The sequence below is a fragment of the Streptopelia decaocto genome, assembly GCF_964273445.1.
Source record: "Streptopelia decaocto genome assembly, chromosome: 3".
Lineage (NCBI taxonomy): Eukaryota > Metazoa > Chordata > Aves > Columbiformes > Columbidae > Streptopelia > Streptopelia decaocto.
This window is the reverse complement of record NC_138656.1, coordinates 38,708,015-38,725,030: the sequence shown is the minus strand read 5'-3', so window position 1 is coordinate 38,725,030 and position 17,016 is coordinate 38,708,015. Positions and strand designations below refer to the sequence as shown.

The 17,016-nt window shown below is 43.0% G+C and overlaps 1 protein-coding gene across 1 annotated transcript; it reads right to left on the bottom strand.

Annotated features, from left to right (window-relative positions):
* Nucleotides 1-1,347: 1,347 nt before the first annotated feature.
* HNRNPU (heterogeneous nuclear ribonucleoprotein U) lies at nucleotides 1,348-14,187 on the bottom strand. Its single transcript, XM_082049317.1, has 14 exons — nucleotides 13,238-14,187; nucleotides 12,128-12,239; nucleotides 11,930-12,003; nucleotides 9,713-9,852; nucleotides 8,081-8,180; nucleotides 6,854-6,966; nucleotides 6,186-6,449; nucleotides 5,829-5,948; nucleotides 5,209-5,337; nucleotides 4,670-4,838; nucleotides 3,896-4,135; nucleotides 3,257-3,459; nucleotides 2,107-2,178; nucleotides 1,348-1,712 (listed from the first exon to the last, which is right to left on the bottom strand). Exons 1-14 carry the CDS (start codon nucleotides 13,971-13,973, stop codon nucleotides 1,659-1,661), a joined length of 2,526 nt encoding a protein of 841 aa, XP_081905443.1. The 5' UTR covers nucleotides 13,974-14,187; the 3' UTR covers nucleotides 1,348-1,658.
* Nucleotides 14,188-17,016: the final 2,829 nt, after the last annotated feature.

Sequence of the window (17,016 nt, the reverse complement as noted above, 5' to 3'; positions counted from 1 at the left end):
GCGCTGCCTGCCCGCTGCCACCCCAGCTCAGCAGGCAAAGCCCAGCGCCCAGCTGCTGGCACTGACCTGCGCTCACATGTGGACCACGAGCCTGACTCGTGACAGTTAATGTCTCTCCCCTGTCTTATGGCATCAAAATGCAAGGAAATTACTAACATTGCCACTACATTTTTACAAAAGCATAAGTCTGAACAAAATAGCAGTTAAAACAAATTGAAGCTCTCTGTCCAACTCTAGGATTCATTCTCCATGACAACCCTCTGTCTGTCCTATTCCCTGTTTTTTTTCCCCCCACTCCTTCCTTCATGTCTATTTTACAGCAAATACTGGATTCACATGATGAAAGCGCGACTCAAAAGACTTTTGCCCTATACATATAACCATGTTAAATTGTGAGATTATACAAGTGATATATCTCTAACAGAGCAACCACCAGTTTAGGTTTTTAAAGAAACACAAGTATTTCAGCATGTACACAGTAATGAGTTTAAAACTGTCCAACATCATCGCTTTCATACATTCTCTTCCTCTTTATAGCCTTAAAGGGATTTTAGACCTTGACGGCAACAATCCCAAAACAAGAGTAAAATGAATTTATTTTATTGCAAACAAACGTCTAGAGTTAAATTTCTCCACCCACTTTCTTTAAAGAGAATAGGAATCAGCAGGCTAAGGAGATACACCCATTTGAGAATTGACATGATTAAAAATTAGATATAAAATGGGTGACTCACAGTTTCATTAGCTTACAAAATGGTGGAGTAACTACTACAAGCACACTAGGTATACAGTATTTTGTGGGGAAAAGAGAGTTATACAGACACACAGCTAACTTCATATAGATCCCATTAGACAACTGGATTTACAACAAGTTTTGTTTAATAAGAAATGGGCAAAGCCAGCTTCTTTTCAGAATCAAAATGCAGAACAAATGGAAAAGAAATTATGGTGTTGTACCTTCACAAGTTTGAGCCTCCACAAATAATGCAACCAAGTTTTACAACTTTAAGAGCTTCTACATACACTCCACCTTCACTATTCAGCCCCAGGTTTCCTCTTTGTCCCCAACATCTTACTGACTTCCAAATGTTACAAAAAAAGTCCTAGTTATTGCCAGAAACTTTCACCTACCCCATCTTCCCTCCCCACCCAGCAGCTTCACAGAGAGGATGGAGTGTAATATGGAGCTTTACATGATCTCATGGTATTCATGAGGGCTACTAATGAGCCTCCGTACGAATCTGGTTGCTAACATTACTATTGTATTGTGACATGACTCACGACTGTTTCTTAGAAATCGGGGAATGGGGGAAAAAGGAGAAAATTCTTTAATAAAAAGACACCAGGTACAAAGCAACGTTTTACTTTTGTTGTGGTAAAAAAAAAGTCACATTTTACAGATAAAATGTAGAACCCTGAAATACTGACACATTCTCTTATCGTGCACAATGCTGAGGTTCTCTTACGAATCACTTTAAAACTGCAATTAAAAATGTACAAAAAAAGAAAAGAAAAAAATCAACCCACAAAGCTTCTAAAAAAGGAACCCGCAGGCACTTCCTCTTGTGGAATGTTTAAAAAGTTAGCCTACTAAAGAAAACAGTCGACTTCTTGTGAAGGTTTTGGAGAAATATGTATCAGTTCATTTATTTGGGTATTCAATAATATCCTTGGTGATAATGCTGACTCCATGGCTTCTGACCCCAGAATTGCTGCAATAAATGGATAAATGGTTAATTTTAACCTCTAATCACATAACAGTTGTATTTCTCACAGAAGTGTTTAACAAACATCTACTTCTCCTGGCACTTGAGAAGATTAAAGTCCTCTCAAATAGCATCAAGTTCTTAAACAACTTACAGCAGTTCACAGTAGTAATGTGAAGCCAAATACTACATACCATTAAGACCAATAAGCCATAGCTGATATTTGATAGATCAAGAGCATGAAGCCAGATTAAGTCTTGCACAGAAAAACTATTTATAGTGACATTACCTATCATTAAAATATTTTGTTGTCGAGTTTCCATTACACAACTAATTATTTCAGACAGCATTTTGAATCATTCAAGTTAATCAGTAAAAACGTAAAATGATGACTACTTACACCCTGCTGCCACTGGTTGTAGCCCTGAGATTGGTTTTTGTAGCCACGATTATTTCCCCTTCCTCTGAAGTTCTGCAAGAGGACAACAGTTTTTAACTACTTCACTTATACAGATTTTTCAGAAGTGTACTAATACCAATCTATCACCACCAAAATATCACATACCACATAGAATCTTTCAAATACAAAGTATTTGGCCTAGGTTAAAAAAAACAAACAAACAACCTCCCTGAAAAACACTAGAATATCAGAAGCCTCCCCCTCCAAGAAACTGCTTTTTGAACATGGGGCAAGAACCTCAGAATTAATTAGCCAGCTCAAACCATTGTTGCCAGTGGTCTGGAAAGCTGGCTAATCCAGTTTTGACTCACCCTATTTCCAGCTGCTAAACTGCACCAGGACAACTAAAAATACAAGAGCTTGCCTATTTTTAGTTAGGAAAGGCTGTAGTTGCTCCAAGGTTGTGTTATCTGATCAGACAAAAGGATATGGGTCATACAACCGAAAATAGAAGAGCTAGTCCACAAAACTTCAAACACAAGTTATAGTACAAAAAAGGGGACATGGATATTAGTAGATAAAATATTACACTTCCCATTTGTCAGTATTAGACGAACCTGAGCCATGTTTACTAGCTTGGGCTCCATCTACTGGCTCTTCAGTAATCCAAATTATGTTTTCAAATGCTTCCACTGGTATTCCATCAGTTAAGACCTAGGCTAGTATGTCTTTACTAGCTGTGTTTGATACCCAAAACCAAAACAAAGACTCCTGAGAGCTATTTCCAGAAAGTTCCCTAAATGCTTGATATAGATACACCTTGACCATAAGGCCAAACAATGGTTGCTACTATCTGGAGAGAGATAAAAAAATAAACAAAAATCAAATACAAGTCTTCACACACATGCCCTAAAGATCTTCATCTTTAACTGGACAAAGGTCCAGTCTGAACATGGAACTTCCACATGAAAATTTCTTACGCAACATCCAGAGCTCTGGGCACCAACACTAAACTAGAAATGTAGGCCTTTTAGTGTGGGATTAGGGTAGTGTACCATAATCAGCTTTGTGGTTACTTGCAGCCACCAAACCTTTCAAACATCACCTAAAGTACTGCAGTTCAACTAATAAATCCCTCCGAAAGCATCACCTGGTTGTAGTTCCCCCTGTTGGGCATTCCACCTCTGTTATAGTTTCCTCTGTTTGAGTAGCCACCTCTGCTTGGAAAGACAGGGCCACGAGGATATGGGTAGCCAATGGCACCGCTGCTGCCACCACCACCACCGCCACCTCCACCACCTCGCTGGGGCATGTTGCCTCCCCTCCTGTTGTATCCACCACGATTGCCAGGGACTGCAGGGAGAAAGTTACTTCCATCAAGTAATTGTTCAATCTGAAGTATTTTGTACGTGAAGATTATTGTTTCGAATAATGATGGTATAGAAATAAGGTGTCCAAATTCAGTGCAAAACTTTCAATGCAAAGATTAAGTCACCTGGTCAGTGAAAAATGTTAATTTTACCATGCACTAGCCTCCAACAGTCTAGTATACAGGCAAATACCAAACCTCACATAAAGACTCAAAAGCTGTGCCTTACATTGCACAAATAGTATAATCCACAATTTTGGCAATCCTCACTTTTAAGTTGGACTTAATCTTTTCTTTTTTAACTAACTGAAACTGAAATAAAGGTTCCCAATACATAGTAATTGCAATGCAAGTACTACAAGCTTCCCCCCAGCCAGCAGCAGCAACCTCCAAAACTTAAAGGCCCATTTCTAGGCTCACCTCCTCCTCTGAAGTTGCCTCGCATGTTAAATCCTCCACGACCTCTCTGACCCCTATTAAATTGATTTTTATTGCTCTTCTTGTTCTTCTTTGAGCCAGTGTTCTGTTTCTTTTCTGGCGGAAGAGATTTCTTACTTTCTTCTTTATATTGTTCCAAAAGCTTCTGAGCTTCTTCTTTTTGCAACTCTACATAGATTATTTCATCAAAGCATTCTGCTACCTCTGGCAGTGTGAAGTTCCCTATAATTGCAAAAACACTGAGTATTCAGCATCTACATTCAGCTACAATCAAAGCCATCATTTAACCACCTTTCCCCCATTCTTCCTCCCACCCCCTGCATTCCCTCAGCATAGGGACAAACTTACATAATTTGAGCATTTAAGAAAGGTTAACAGTGACAAAAGAAATAAACAGGTCTTCATGGAGTTGCCAGTACTGTTCCAAACCTTGAAAACATTCTGCCTATATCTTTTTTTTCTTTTATGAGCCTCCACTCAGAGCACCGGTTTCTGCCAAATAAGTCACTTATATAGGGCACTTTATGCCAAGACAGCTTTGTGCATCTGCATGAAGCATATCAGCATAACTGAGTAGTGTTAAGGACTGCAGCAGAGGGAACACAATATAGTGTTATCCTACAAGTTACAATAGTCTTCCAGTTTTGTTTAAGTACAGCTGTTTCAGATAAAGTGATCTTTTAGACGTCACGTTTACTTAATCCTTTAAACAGATAGTCAGCATCCTAAAACACAGTATAGGATTATGTTCCATGCCTTTCATTTTGAGAACTGCATGCTCTGGAAGATCTTTTCCCTCCACCTCTGCCTTCTTTTGTGTTCTTTGCTTGTAGTCTTCATCTTTTGGGCAAACAACAACTGCTTTGCGCTGGAAGCCTGCAAACAGGCACATTTTTCTCCTCTGCGCAGCTGCAGACACATTTGTCTGAAAAAAATGCAGTAACTTACTACACGTAGCTGTCATTGTAAGAGTTAAGGAAGTCAACTTATGGTGTATAGACTTCACTTCTACAAGAGCTTGCAACGAAGTTTACAAATAACTGGACATAAAGATGCTGCATAATGCAAAGTTACGAGCGCATATCCACGTGTTAAAACACTATTCCTCCCACATCCCATAAATCCAGAGAAGTTCAGACAAGCATTTGTAATAATATCTCAACTTTGTGCCCCCTGAATAAGTATTAAGTCAGCAAGTGAAACAACTGCTATTACAATGTAACTTTAATCCCACTTAATTACTTAACTAGAGCCTACAACAATTTTCCTTAACCATTTTTCACTGAAGCTTCTACCTGATCCAAAATGAAATTCCGCTTCTTACGAGCTGCAATCTCAATGAACTTTCCAAGACACTGTGGAGCTCTCTGCAACAGTGTGTTAAGTTTCCCAGTGTCTGCCATCTGCCGCTTAAAACCTGCAACCTATGGAGAGATTTCCCAGAGTTAAAGAAAATAGCCCTCCCGACATGTGGCTGACATTTTTCTTTGCTAAATGCTTTTCACCTCGCTTCAAGGCTTGTTCAAGTCAATGCCACAGCTACAAAGTCATAACTGAAATTCCCAAAGCCTCCATAAGACACAGAACTTTATAAGCAATCAGGAGAATCAATATAGCTGCATCCAAGGTATACTCATTGCATTTCTAATTCAAAGCCAAATGTTCTGAGGACAGTGATATACAGAGAAATAGAAATACTTCAATAGTCAACAACAGTTGACGATTTGTTCTATATGACCACAAAGTTTTAGAATCCTGCTGTGCCATGTAGGAGTAGCAGCTCAGCAATAAAAAGCCTTTAATGGTCACTAGCTAACCAGCAGCTGGTTTCTCAGATTTCTGTGATATAAAAGAACCCCATGGCAACCAAAGATCTTTAACATATCAACAAATAAACTATCATATTATCACTTACCATCATTTTGTCCATAATAGTATTTGTCCCAAGAATGTTGTATTTCCCAGGATTTGCTGCTGCATGTTTGGTAACCCATGTAGTCTTACCAGCTCCAGGCAAGCCAATCATCATCACCACCTGTGACAACAAGTTCTGTACTTGAGATACTAGTCCAAACATTTTCTTTAATATGCAACTTAGACCAGCAAGCCTAATACGAACCGAGTGGGGGACATGGGGGGATGAGGGAGTTGAAGAGTCACAGGACACCAAGTATTAAAGCCTCCGAACAAAAAGGTCAGAGTGTCATACAATTGCTTTTTAAACCCCACTACTTCTATTGATCTTTCTCAACAACTTTAACAAGAAACTCACCTCACAATCTTTCTTTTGCTCAGGTCCTTTTGGTCCTCGGACCCTATCCTCCAGGGGAACCTTCTGGATGAAGGTATACTCTTCAGGTACAGGAAAATAAGGTTCCTCCTTCTGACCAAAGTTGAACTCAACTGCACAGTTATGGCAGAGAACATGTGGGAAGAGTGGCCGCCCATCAAGAACTTCCTTACTTATTTTGAATGCAACACCAAGCTCTTGTCCATTCTTGGAATATGAGAGTTCCACTTCATCACCATCAAAATTCTGGTTTTCAAACAAAGCATTAGTTTGGATAAAATTACTCACCTCACACTATAAAGTTATGTTAGTAATTTCACTATATTGGCTATATTCACACAACTTCTGTAACACTGCTACATCATAAAGGAACTACTTAAAAAGTTATCTTAAAATGAGTTACTGGCAATGATCATCTTGTTTACGACCTGATTTTTTAAGGCTTTAAAGACACTTGTCTGTGAATATGAAATCTCAGCATGTTCACAGCTGCCACTGTTGATAATTCCTGCTATTTCTACCAGCTCCCTAGGTTAAACAACTTGCCTTGCTCCAAGTTTTCCTGTATTTGGTTTACTGCTTCTCACATCAAAGCAGTCTAAAAATTCAAGGATGTTTTCCCTCAAAAGAAAACAGAAGTAAAAACTTACAGCAAAACATCCAATCACATCATTTTCATCAAACTTCTCACCAAAGTCTTCAGTCTCACAATTGCATGTCTTTATTCCTTTTAGAGAATACCCATAGGAAAATTCTTCTTCACCTGATGAAATAATTTAAACTTATTAAAAATAGGCATTTTCACCTAACCTCTTAGAAATACTATTGCTTTGCAGCTACTTAAGTAAGGTGCTGTTCAGAATGCTTTGATTAATGCCAAAACAAGCTATAACCCATAAAGAGCTACAGTTTACTTTTATATTCAAGAATACTCTCACTTGAGATGGAACAGCAGTGTTACCCCCATCCCAGCTTTAAGAGCCTTATGCTGCTGGTTCCATATTCATGTTGACTAAGTCTGAACTGCCAAATAAAGGCATGACCCAAGTATTTTTAAACTCCGAAGACCTGATTATGCACCGGTATACCTGTAGCGTAGTTAGTCAGAAAGGTTTTCTGACTTTAGTCTCCAGTAGCACTTACCCCTCCCCATTTTAAAGGGAGTTTAGCAGAGATTCAGCCTATGCGACAGCTGAGGATGAAGCTGCAAGGAACAAGCTAACAGCAAGTGTCAAACACAAGGATTCAGGTGGAACTTAATTACTTAACTAAAAAGCTGCTGATATCAGAACATACCAATTAATATACATTTCCAACAAAGATACGTCTCAGCAGCAGGTTTTAGTTATAAATACCATTATATTCAGTTCCCATATATCTAATGAAATTGTACTTTCTTTCTAACTACTTTCAGAAATAAAGATTCCCACCTCAAGCCAAAAGAATGATAATGTAGTTATCAAGGATTTTTTTTCTTCACTGGTGACATCTTATACCACATCCTGGCCTCAAACAAAAAAAAAAAAAAAAAAAGAAGCCAAACCAAACCACCCTCTTCCTATTTATGACGCTACATGAAAAGGAGAAATCCTTAATCTTGTCAGGCCTTCAAGAATGTTCTCCACAATCCATACTTGACCACCAAAAGAATTAACTCTCAAATCATGCAATCTTTACAGGTCTGAATGCTTTATGACTTTCTTTGGTTCCAATAAACTTTTCTCACACCATGTCCAGTGAACAATTCAAGTTAAGACCACTTTTCAGAACACATGGACTATAACCACTATGCTTTCCCACCTGCTTAAGAAAAAGTGACTTTAAACTTCCACGTACACCATAAATAATACAAAAGTAATCAAATGTTTAGGTCTTACCAAGCAACATTCCACTCGTGTTCAGTGACCAGCCAACTCGCACTTCATGTATGTCAATGTCTTTTGTATACAGATGTTTAACAGGAATCTTTTCTGTAACCTATTTTTAAATTATTAATTAAAAGTCATGTAGTATTTATTAAACACTAACAAGATGGAAACACAAAGGTGTCATCTGGAACCTTTACACTTCAGTTAAATCTTTGCTAAAACTGACTCATCATCTTCTGCAGAAGTAAAACATGCTTAAGTATGTGAAATCACAAGCCAAACACTAGTTACATCTCCTGACTGAGCAATGAAGATCCAAAATACCATATACCTTCAAGGCACTTCATCATAGCAGTCCCTCTCAGTGGCTAAAAGCCCTAATCCTTTCGATATGGTAGTAAGATCATAAGATGTGTATATATTTTTTAACGTAATTGCCATAAATTTGGGCTTAGCAGTAAGTTACTTTGCAAATAAAATGTGGTAATGGATAAAAAAATGCTTTATCAGAGACTGGGGAAAATATGACACTCATCCCTTTCCACAATAAGCAGACTTCCTGAGCCACCTGCCAGCTTCCAAACAACATAACCAGATTCAAAAAACCCACCTAAATACACTGGAATCTGTAAGCAACCAGGTATTTTCTAATTGCCTTTACAAACTTCACTGAACTGAAGTGAAAAACTCATCAGTATCCTACCAGCTCCCACAACTACTGGAGTCAGGTCAAACTGATTTGAAAGTGAACAGGGCAATAAATACTGATACCAATTTCACTTTGTTAGCCTTCCGAGGTTACAGGTACCAACAGACCTAGAAATCACAGAGAAGGGCATCACTACCCACTCCTCATGGTAGTGGTTAGATTTGCAAGTACTACAGGAAGAGGCCAGAGTAAGCATTTATATATACAAAGGCACAACATATGCAAAAAAGCCTTTAACATCACTAAATGAAAAAAAAAAAACAACAAACATGAATTTTTGGGTGCCTCCAGTTATTCTTTTGTCAGTAAGTTGGAGAAACATGTTTATTACAAGGCTGACTGCTCTTTGCCATTCTTACCCTCTAGAAGAACTCTCACTCTCAGAATTCAAGTACCTCCTCAACACTTGCATTCAACGCATACACAAGTCAGGACTATTCAGGTTGGAAGGGACCTCTGCAGGTCACCTAGCCCAAATCCCTGCTCAGAGCAGGTCAAACTCAAAGACCAAGTAGGAACAAGAGAAAGGACTGCTGGGATAATTTGTATCACTTTAAAACAAACAAACAAAAGCCAAGCTTTCTGTAATCTTCAGGAAGTACACACAAACTTCTGCCTACTGAGTATCAAAATTCTTTAAGTGTTGATGCATGAGGTGTCAAATAAAATTCTTGGTTCAAGACAGAGACTTAGAAGTTACACACTCAGGGCAAAAGCAAGCGCCTTTTTTGTTGTCATTGTTAAATGAAAGTTCTTATATAAGATGAAGCAGTTTTGCAAACTGAGTCATATTTTATAGAAAATAATTTCAAATATGGTATTAAGTTCTATTAAACTGAATTAGTTTCAACTGAGTACAAAAACTTGACAAGTTTAAGCAACACTATATTTAAGCATGAAACAGTCTCCCATAAAACATCAGTTTAACTCACCTTCATCTCAAAGCAGACTTTGCCTTTAGAAACTCCATAGGAGGCTCTTCCTCCAGCCCAAAGAAAGGCAAAGCTTTCCATGGTCAGAGAGGAAGCACTAAACCGGTCTCTTGAGATTTTAAAATGCAGGTCACAGTTATCTGTCAACAAAAAAAATCATAGTTTATTCTTACTACAACAGTACAGCTGTTTAATTTTATGCATTAAAGGTTATTTCAGCTTATAAGGGTGATTTTCAAGATAAACTCCCAGCAAGTGCTCAGCCATCTTTCAGGAAAGCAACTGAACACATACCTAGCAGGCTGAAGCTCAGCCAAAGATCTTAAAAAAGCTAGCTAACAAGAGTAACTTTCAAGATGGCATCTTCACTTCTGTCACCAAAATCCCCTATTTTTTTCCATCTGCTTAAAAGCTTTGATTGAATTTCATTTATTTGAACATTTCTGGTCAGTTACCCGAGATATTTCCATCAATATACAGCAAAGAAATCTGCACCATGCTCTTTGCATTATTTACTAGATACCTCTTTTTGAAGTCTTCTTACCCCTCATGCCCAAATCTGAGGGCAGCTGAGAAGAGAAACACAAGTACTCTTAAGTACTCAAAGTAGTACTGGCTTTGGTTAATATAGTTATTTAGCAAGGCCAATTAGATCAAGCCAAATGCAGACAGGTTAAGCTCGCAGAATGTGGTAAGAAAACCTCTTTCACCTACGTAACATGATCTGCACTATGAATTCACCTATCACTCTAAGAACTTAAATGGAACCTTTGTTTAATGGACATCTTCAGAGCTGTATCACCATGAAGTTTCAAATTAATCTTCTAGTAGGTTTCAAAAAGACAATGCAAAATGGTAGCATGAGGTACAGGATATAGCACTTGAATTCCCCAAAGCTAGGAATCCATAGAAAAAACTCCAAATCTATTTGACAGTTACAAGAAAGGAACAAAATTAACAAGCAGTGAGTTCTGTCCTGGTATAAGGTCTGCATGCTGTCCAAGCACACTAAAATGCAATCTTCCCTGTATTACTGGTAACTCTCATGTATGAGATCTTGGTTTGTTTGCATAAAGCCACCCTCTGTTGCAACTACAATATTTGTGATCCAAGCATTTTCTCATTAGTGTTTAATTGTTGCATGAAAACCAGATAAAACCATACAGAAGAAACCCTCCGGTGTAGGTTATTTTTAAATTCTGTTCTCATTTGTTCTAAAGTTACAGGTTACTTGTAAGACACAGGTATTTAAAGATGTTAAACTTCTCATGTCTGCATCACTATGGTCCAGGAAAGAAAGCACCAAGTTGTTACACAATTCAATATTAAGCTATGTTGGATGCTGATCTTCAAGTAGTCTGTCAACACTTCAAATCACAAAGTTTATCCAGTAACAAAACTTTCTACTAAGAATAATAATGAAAAGTAGCTATTATTCAGTTATTGGGAAAATCAGAAGCTTTCACAAAGGTGGCTACTCACCAGGTCAACAGTTAGAAACTTAAGATTTACAGATAATGCCAAAATTTAAGCTTTCCTTCAATGGCATTTTAATAATCCAACAAGTTCAAGCAACACTTATCGAATTTTAATATTGCGATAAGTCCTTATACTTACCCTCAAAACCACAAATGTATCACCCTCCCCGTCCCCAACTCCCAGACTGCATGTATGGGTAATTTCTCAGGAGGCCTTACCTGACTTTGTTAGATTTATCACAAAACATGAAAAAATACTGCACTGGCTGACACATAAACAGGGCCTCATCAAGATATGCAGGTAGTTTACGTCACAAATTGTACCACTGTAACCATCTACACTGTTTGACCCTTACAGCTTCCCAAAGTGAAAAGCTCATTTACCATACAATTAGTTTCTCAAACTGTTTTTAGGGTATTCTATGCTCACTCTACACTTGGCCAGCTTAGTTTCCATACGAGATGAGTAATATGGTTAAGATTTCTTCAGAAAACTGTAGGATACCATGGATTTCATGGGAAAACCAAGCTTACTACTGCTAATATAAAGACCCATGTATCCTCTTCTTCTTTTGTATATATACTGAAAATGGGTGGAAACACCTTTTCTGTTTTTTTTTAAGTTACTTAGTAATGAAAGTCAACAAATGTATTCATCCTACATTTCAGAAAGTGTGGTTATAAGAATAAAAGCATAACACCAGATCTTTCCACAGTAAAGGAAAGCATGTTTACTCACAAGTATCGAGACAAACCACTGTGTCATCAAAATGTTCATCTTCTTCTTCAACAGGTGGTTGAGGGGACTTGGCTCTGAACAAAACAGAAACCAAAGAAACAAGATTAACGTTACATGTATTTTCAGTGTTGAAATAAGCATTTCTGCACCTTATTTCTCCTCATTCACAAAATGCTGCCCAGCACCAAGTTTACTCACCTGCTGTACTTGTTTTCTTCAATGTATTCAAAATATCCACGGCCATGATCTTCACGTGGTCTCTTCACTCCCCTCTTTTTCTCACCAGGTTTTTGTTCAGTTTTAGCGTCTCCTGTAACAGAAATAATGATTTATTTTAATTAATTAACTCTTTAATTGGGAATAAAGTCCTATATGATTGTTCCAACGCTGGAAACTGTAAGAACCTACAAGACAAAAGCAATAGTATACTAAAGGATTTTGCTTTGTATGAAGATAAAAAGCTGTATCTGGAATTTTCTCAGAAGACTCGAAACTTGTCTGCTAAATCACGTGTCGCGGATCCGCGACAGAAGTGGGCAGTGCGGCAGTGGGTGCAGCCCCCGATGGTAAGATCCCCACAGGAAAGCCAGACCGCTCCCAAGCGGTTTAAAAAAAAAAAAAAAAAAAAGAAAAAAAAAAAAGAAAAAAGAAAAAAAGGCGGACAAAAAGCTCTCCGCGGCGTCATACCCGCACCCTCCCCCTCCGAACAGAACGTTCCCAGCCGCTCGCAAGGACACCGGGCGACCCGCACGACTGCGCCTCCTCTCGGCAGCCCGTGTGCGCGGCCCGGGCGGGAGCCCCGCGCGGGGCCGCCCGGCTGCCTGCAGGGCAGGGATTCCGCCTCCGCCCGCCTCCATTGTACCCGGCCTTCCCAACGCCATCCCGTGCGGCGCCCAGCCCGGAAATGACGTCACGCCGCCGAGCGCTCCTCAGAACAACACAGCGCGCCCCAGCGGCCCCTCCGCCGCCGCCCCTCCCCCCGCGGCCCCTTCCCCGCGCCTCCCCCGCTACGGCCCCTCCTCCTCCGGCCCCGCGCGGGACCCCCCTCCCCCCGCCCGCGGCCCAGCGCAGCGCCTGGAGAGCAGCACGCGGTGCCGCGCGGGGGGCGGTGGAACCCACGTTCCCCCCCCCGCGGGGGAGGCGCCGCCGTCGCGCCCGCTCTCGCGCCGGCTGCGAACGTCCTCCCGCGCGCGCCCCGGAAACCGCCCTGCTGGCCGTTACGCGCCCCCCCCCCCCCCTCAACGGGGGAGTTCCCCAGGGCGGGGGGATTAACAGGCTTCCCCCCCCATCCCCGCCGCGCACACTCACCCCCGCTGGCCTGAGCCCCGGGGCGGCCGCCGCCACCGCCACCTTCCGCTTTCTTCTGCTGCTGCTGCTGCTGCTTGGCGGGGCCCGCCGGGCCGGAGGGGGCCGCCGCTGGGGTCCCCGAGGCGCCGCCAGGGCTTTTGCCGGGGGCTTCTTTAGCGGCGCCGCGCGGCTGGATAAGCGGCGGGGGCTGCTGCGGCTGGGGCTGCGGCGGCTGCTGGTCCCCGTGCCCGTTGGCGTCCCCGGCCGCGGCCTCCTCCTCGTCGGCAAGCTCGTCCTCCCCCTCTTGGAAACCCTGGTCGTCTCCGTTCTCATCCTCCTCCTCCTCCTCCTCTTCCTCCTCCTCGCCGCCCGCCTCCTCTTCCATGGGGCCGCCTCCGGCCCCCGCCCGCTCGCCGTTCTCCTCGCCCAGTTCCATGGCGTCGCCATCGGCGGCCTCCAGCCCTTCCTCGTCGTCGTCCTCCGCGGTGGAGGCCGCGGCCTGGTCAGGGCCTCCTCCTTGGTGGAGCTGCGAGGCGCCCCCGCCGCTCTCGGCCGCCTCCCCCTCCATGCTACCGTTGCCAGGCTCAACTGCGCTGCTGGCGAGGCCTCCCCCGCCGGCCTCCTCCATGTCTAGCGCGGCCTGGAGCCGCTCCATGAGCTCGGCCTTGAGGCCCTTATCGGAGAGGCGCCGCTTTTTCAGCTCCTCCTTCAACTCCGACACCTTTAGCTTCTTCACGTTCACGGGCGAGCAGCTCATGGCGGCGGCGGCTCGATCCCTGGGCGGCGCGCGGGCGGCTCGGAGCTGGGGCGGACGGCGGCGGCTCTGGGTCGAGGCCCCGGCGGGAGGCGGTGGGTGGGTGGCGCGGCTGGTTCGTGCGGCTGCGGCAGCTGCAGAGCGGACCCGCCTGGCGCCAAATCCTTTCACCGAGCTCGCGAGGGAGACGCGCCTCGCGGGGCCGAGCACGCAGCACTGCCCGCCCCGCCCCCGCGCACGTAGTCCCTCCTCCCCCCACCCCCGCTACCGTAACGGCCGCCCGCGCGCGCCCATATACCGTAAATACCCGCCCGAGCGCAACGGCTCCGCGCGCACACCGCCGCCCTCACGCGTGGGGCGCCGGGCGCTGCCACCACGGCCCCGCCGGGCCGCGGAGCGGAGCGGGGGACGAGGGAAAGGGCAGCTCTCCCTACCGGAGCCACCCGTTCCGCGCTGACAGCCGTGCCCGCGCCATGTTGGGCAGGCGGCAGCAGGAAGCGCGGCTGCACGCGCCGCTGTTGTCCCCTCTCCGATACACCGCCTGGGCAAAACAACCCGTTCGTGGCTGGAAAACAGTCACCCTGTCACCCGAGCAGGCCCCCGCTCGCCCCTTTGGCGTGGATTAAACCCGAATAAGGGCCCGGCCCAACTAAACAGCCTCCTGCCCCAGCAGGGGCCGCAGCCTGGCAGCTCCTTCCTTCTTTTGCTCCCTGTCTGGGGCCTAGTCCGCACAGCTTGTGGCATAAACGGCTTGAAAATGCACATCGCTACTCAAAATAGTTACCCTGATACAACCTTGTTAACACAGTTACATAAGGACGAAAATAGAGCTACATGCTTATTCCTTCACCGGCTGCAGCACTACAAACCATGCAGAGACCTGATCTTTAGACCAGGCCTGGGCTAACAAAGCCACAGGGTTAACAAAGGTTTTTTTTCAAGTGCATTAACTCTCCACCGCGTAAGAAGCACTAGTCTGCAGCTCAGCACAGAGGCGATCAGCTAACCAAAACTGCTCAGTCTTCCTTTCCCCCCTCCCACCCCTATCCCCTTCCCCCCTCCATCCCCTTCCCCCCCCCCCGCCTAGGAGGTCTCAGCCACTGAGTTGTCCAGTGGTTGAATTTTTCCAATTTGGTGGAAAGTGACACAAAAACAAACACCAGAGAGGGTTTCACGTGCACAGAAAGGCAGCACTGGTCTACAAGTCTGCTTCCTTAGGGAGCCTGGATAAAAAGGCAAGTCAGACAACCAGAAAATGAAGTCCTGCTGAATGGAAGGTGTGTTTGGGATGAAGTTGCCTTGTGCTGACACAGGCTGTGTGGCCTCCTGAACCAGAGCAAATTACATTTATCTGCACCGATAGGAAGGGAGGAGATATGAGGAGGTCACCATGTATTAACTGCACAAGGAAAGGGCTCTTTTAAGCACATATACACACAGTGCTCTGTCCTCCATTGGGCTGGATCCATTTAGAGGAAAGATGACTCAGTCAGCAAGGTTAGCTCAACTCACCACCACACAACAGCTTGTTGGAACAGGGACAGGGAGAGCTCCCTCATGCAATACGTACAGATAAGAAAAAGGTTGCCAAAACCTTTCCTTTACTATAAATGAAAGTTAATAGATTTTTTTATCTCAGCCCTGTAGGTCAGAATCATCTCAATAGGGGAGGAAAAAGATAAGACTGCATCAGTGCTGGGGAGAAGTCAGTGTCTGATCAAGCTACACCAATAGAAATCATTACCTTTGTCCATTTCTTCATGACAGAGCTATCTTAGCTAGTCTGCTGAGGTACTCTTGATGTATACTGTTCTGCCAAGGTGGAACAAATGTAAGCAGGGTCCACCTAGTTAATATTGCAAGATACTGAAGCTTACAGACAGCCCTGCATTGATTTAGATTCCATTTGCCTGTCCAACCTCCATGTTCATTTTTTAAATTTTGAATGTAAAAATGTTAAGATACATTGCAGAGTCTTCATTTCTGATCTTCAGACAGAGCTCTCTGCTTAGGCCTTGATCTGGCACAGACCTCATGTGCCATGAGACCACAGTAAGCCATGTTTCTGGAAGACCTTTATCAACCTAATAATCTGATAATTCCTCTCACTGCTGCAAACTTTATATATTGATAGATCCTTTAAAGCCAATTTTGGATCCCTAAGCCTTACCTTAAATCAGCACATCTGCATACATTCACAGCACCTCTGTGTTAGAAAATGCCCTCATTCAGACTCACCCTAGAGCTGCAGTCATCATATGTAATCCCATTCCTAAACAATGTGATGTCTGCCTACTTCAGTAACATGCTCATACTGCTTTATACTCCTGTTACCATGGAGAAACAAAACAGCTAACAGCTTTGAGGCACATCAAGAGATTACTTACTTACCCTAAAGCATTCAAGCCTGTATAAAAGCACAAGTACATAAGGAATTTTTTTTACCCCTGCAAGTTTAACACAACAAACCTGGGATATTTTTTTTTGATTGTTAAGGCTATATCTTTATTAAACCAATTAGAAGGTTAAACTTTCTTTGTAAAGGAGATTAATTCATGCCATAGTAGTAATGGTACTATCTAACCATTCAATTATACTACCAAACAAATATTTGCAAGTGTAGTAGGACAGTACTTTCAAACTACAGTATGCTGTTACCCATTATTACAAAAGTGAGAAATCCTAGTTATTTTCAGACATCAGGTGATTTCATTGTGATAAGAACAGCATTTCTTACAAAGCTAAGTACATAAAATACACACATAAGCGATATAGATGTGTAAACTTAATGACAGCCTCTCGGTGTTTTTTGCTGTTTAAGTTAAATACATATTCCTTACACATTTACCTCTGGGAAAAAACTCTAAGATAGCTCCCCGTCCTCTTTCAGTTCTATGTTTCAAGAGTTTCCCTCTTCCCTATTCACACTTTGAAGGGGAAAAAGAAATTAGGGGGATACACTCTCCTCATTGCTGTATCCTCTTTTAATTCAGATAGTAGATACTTCAGCTCAGCTTTTCCTAGACCATGCAGATAGACATCAGCC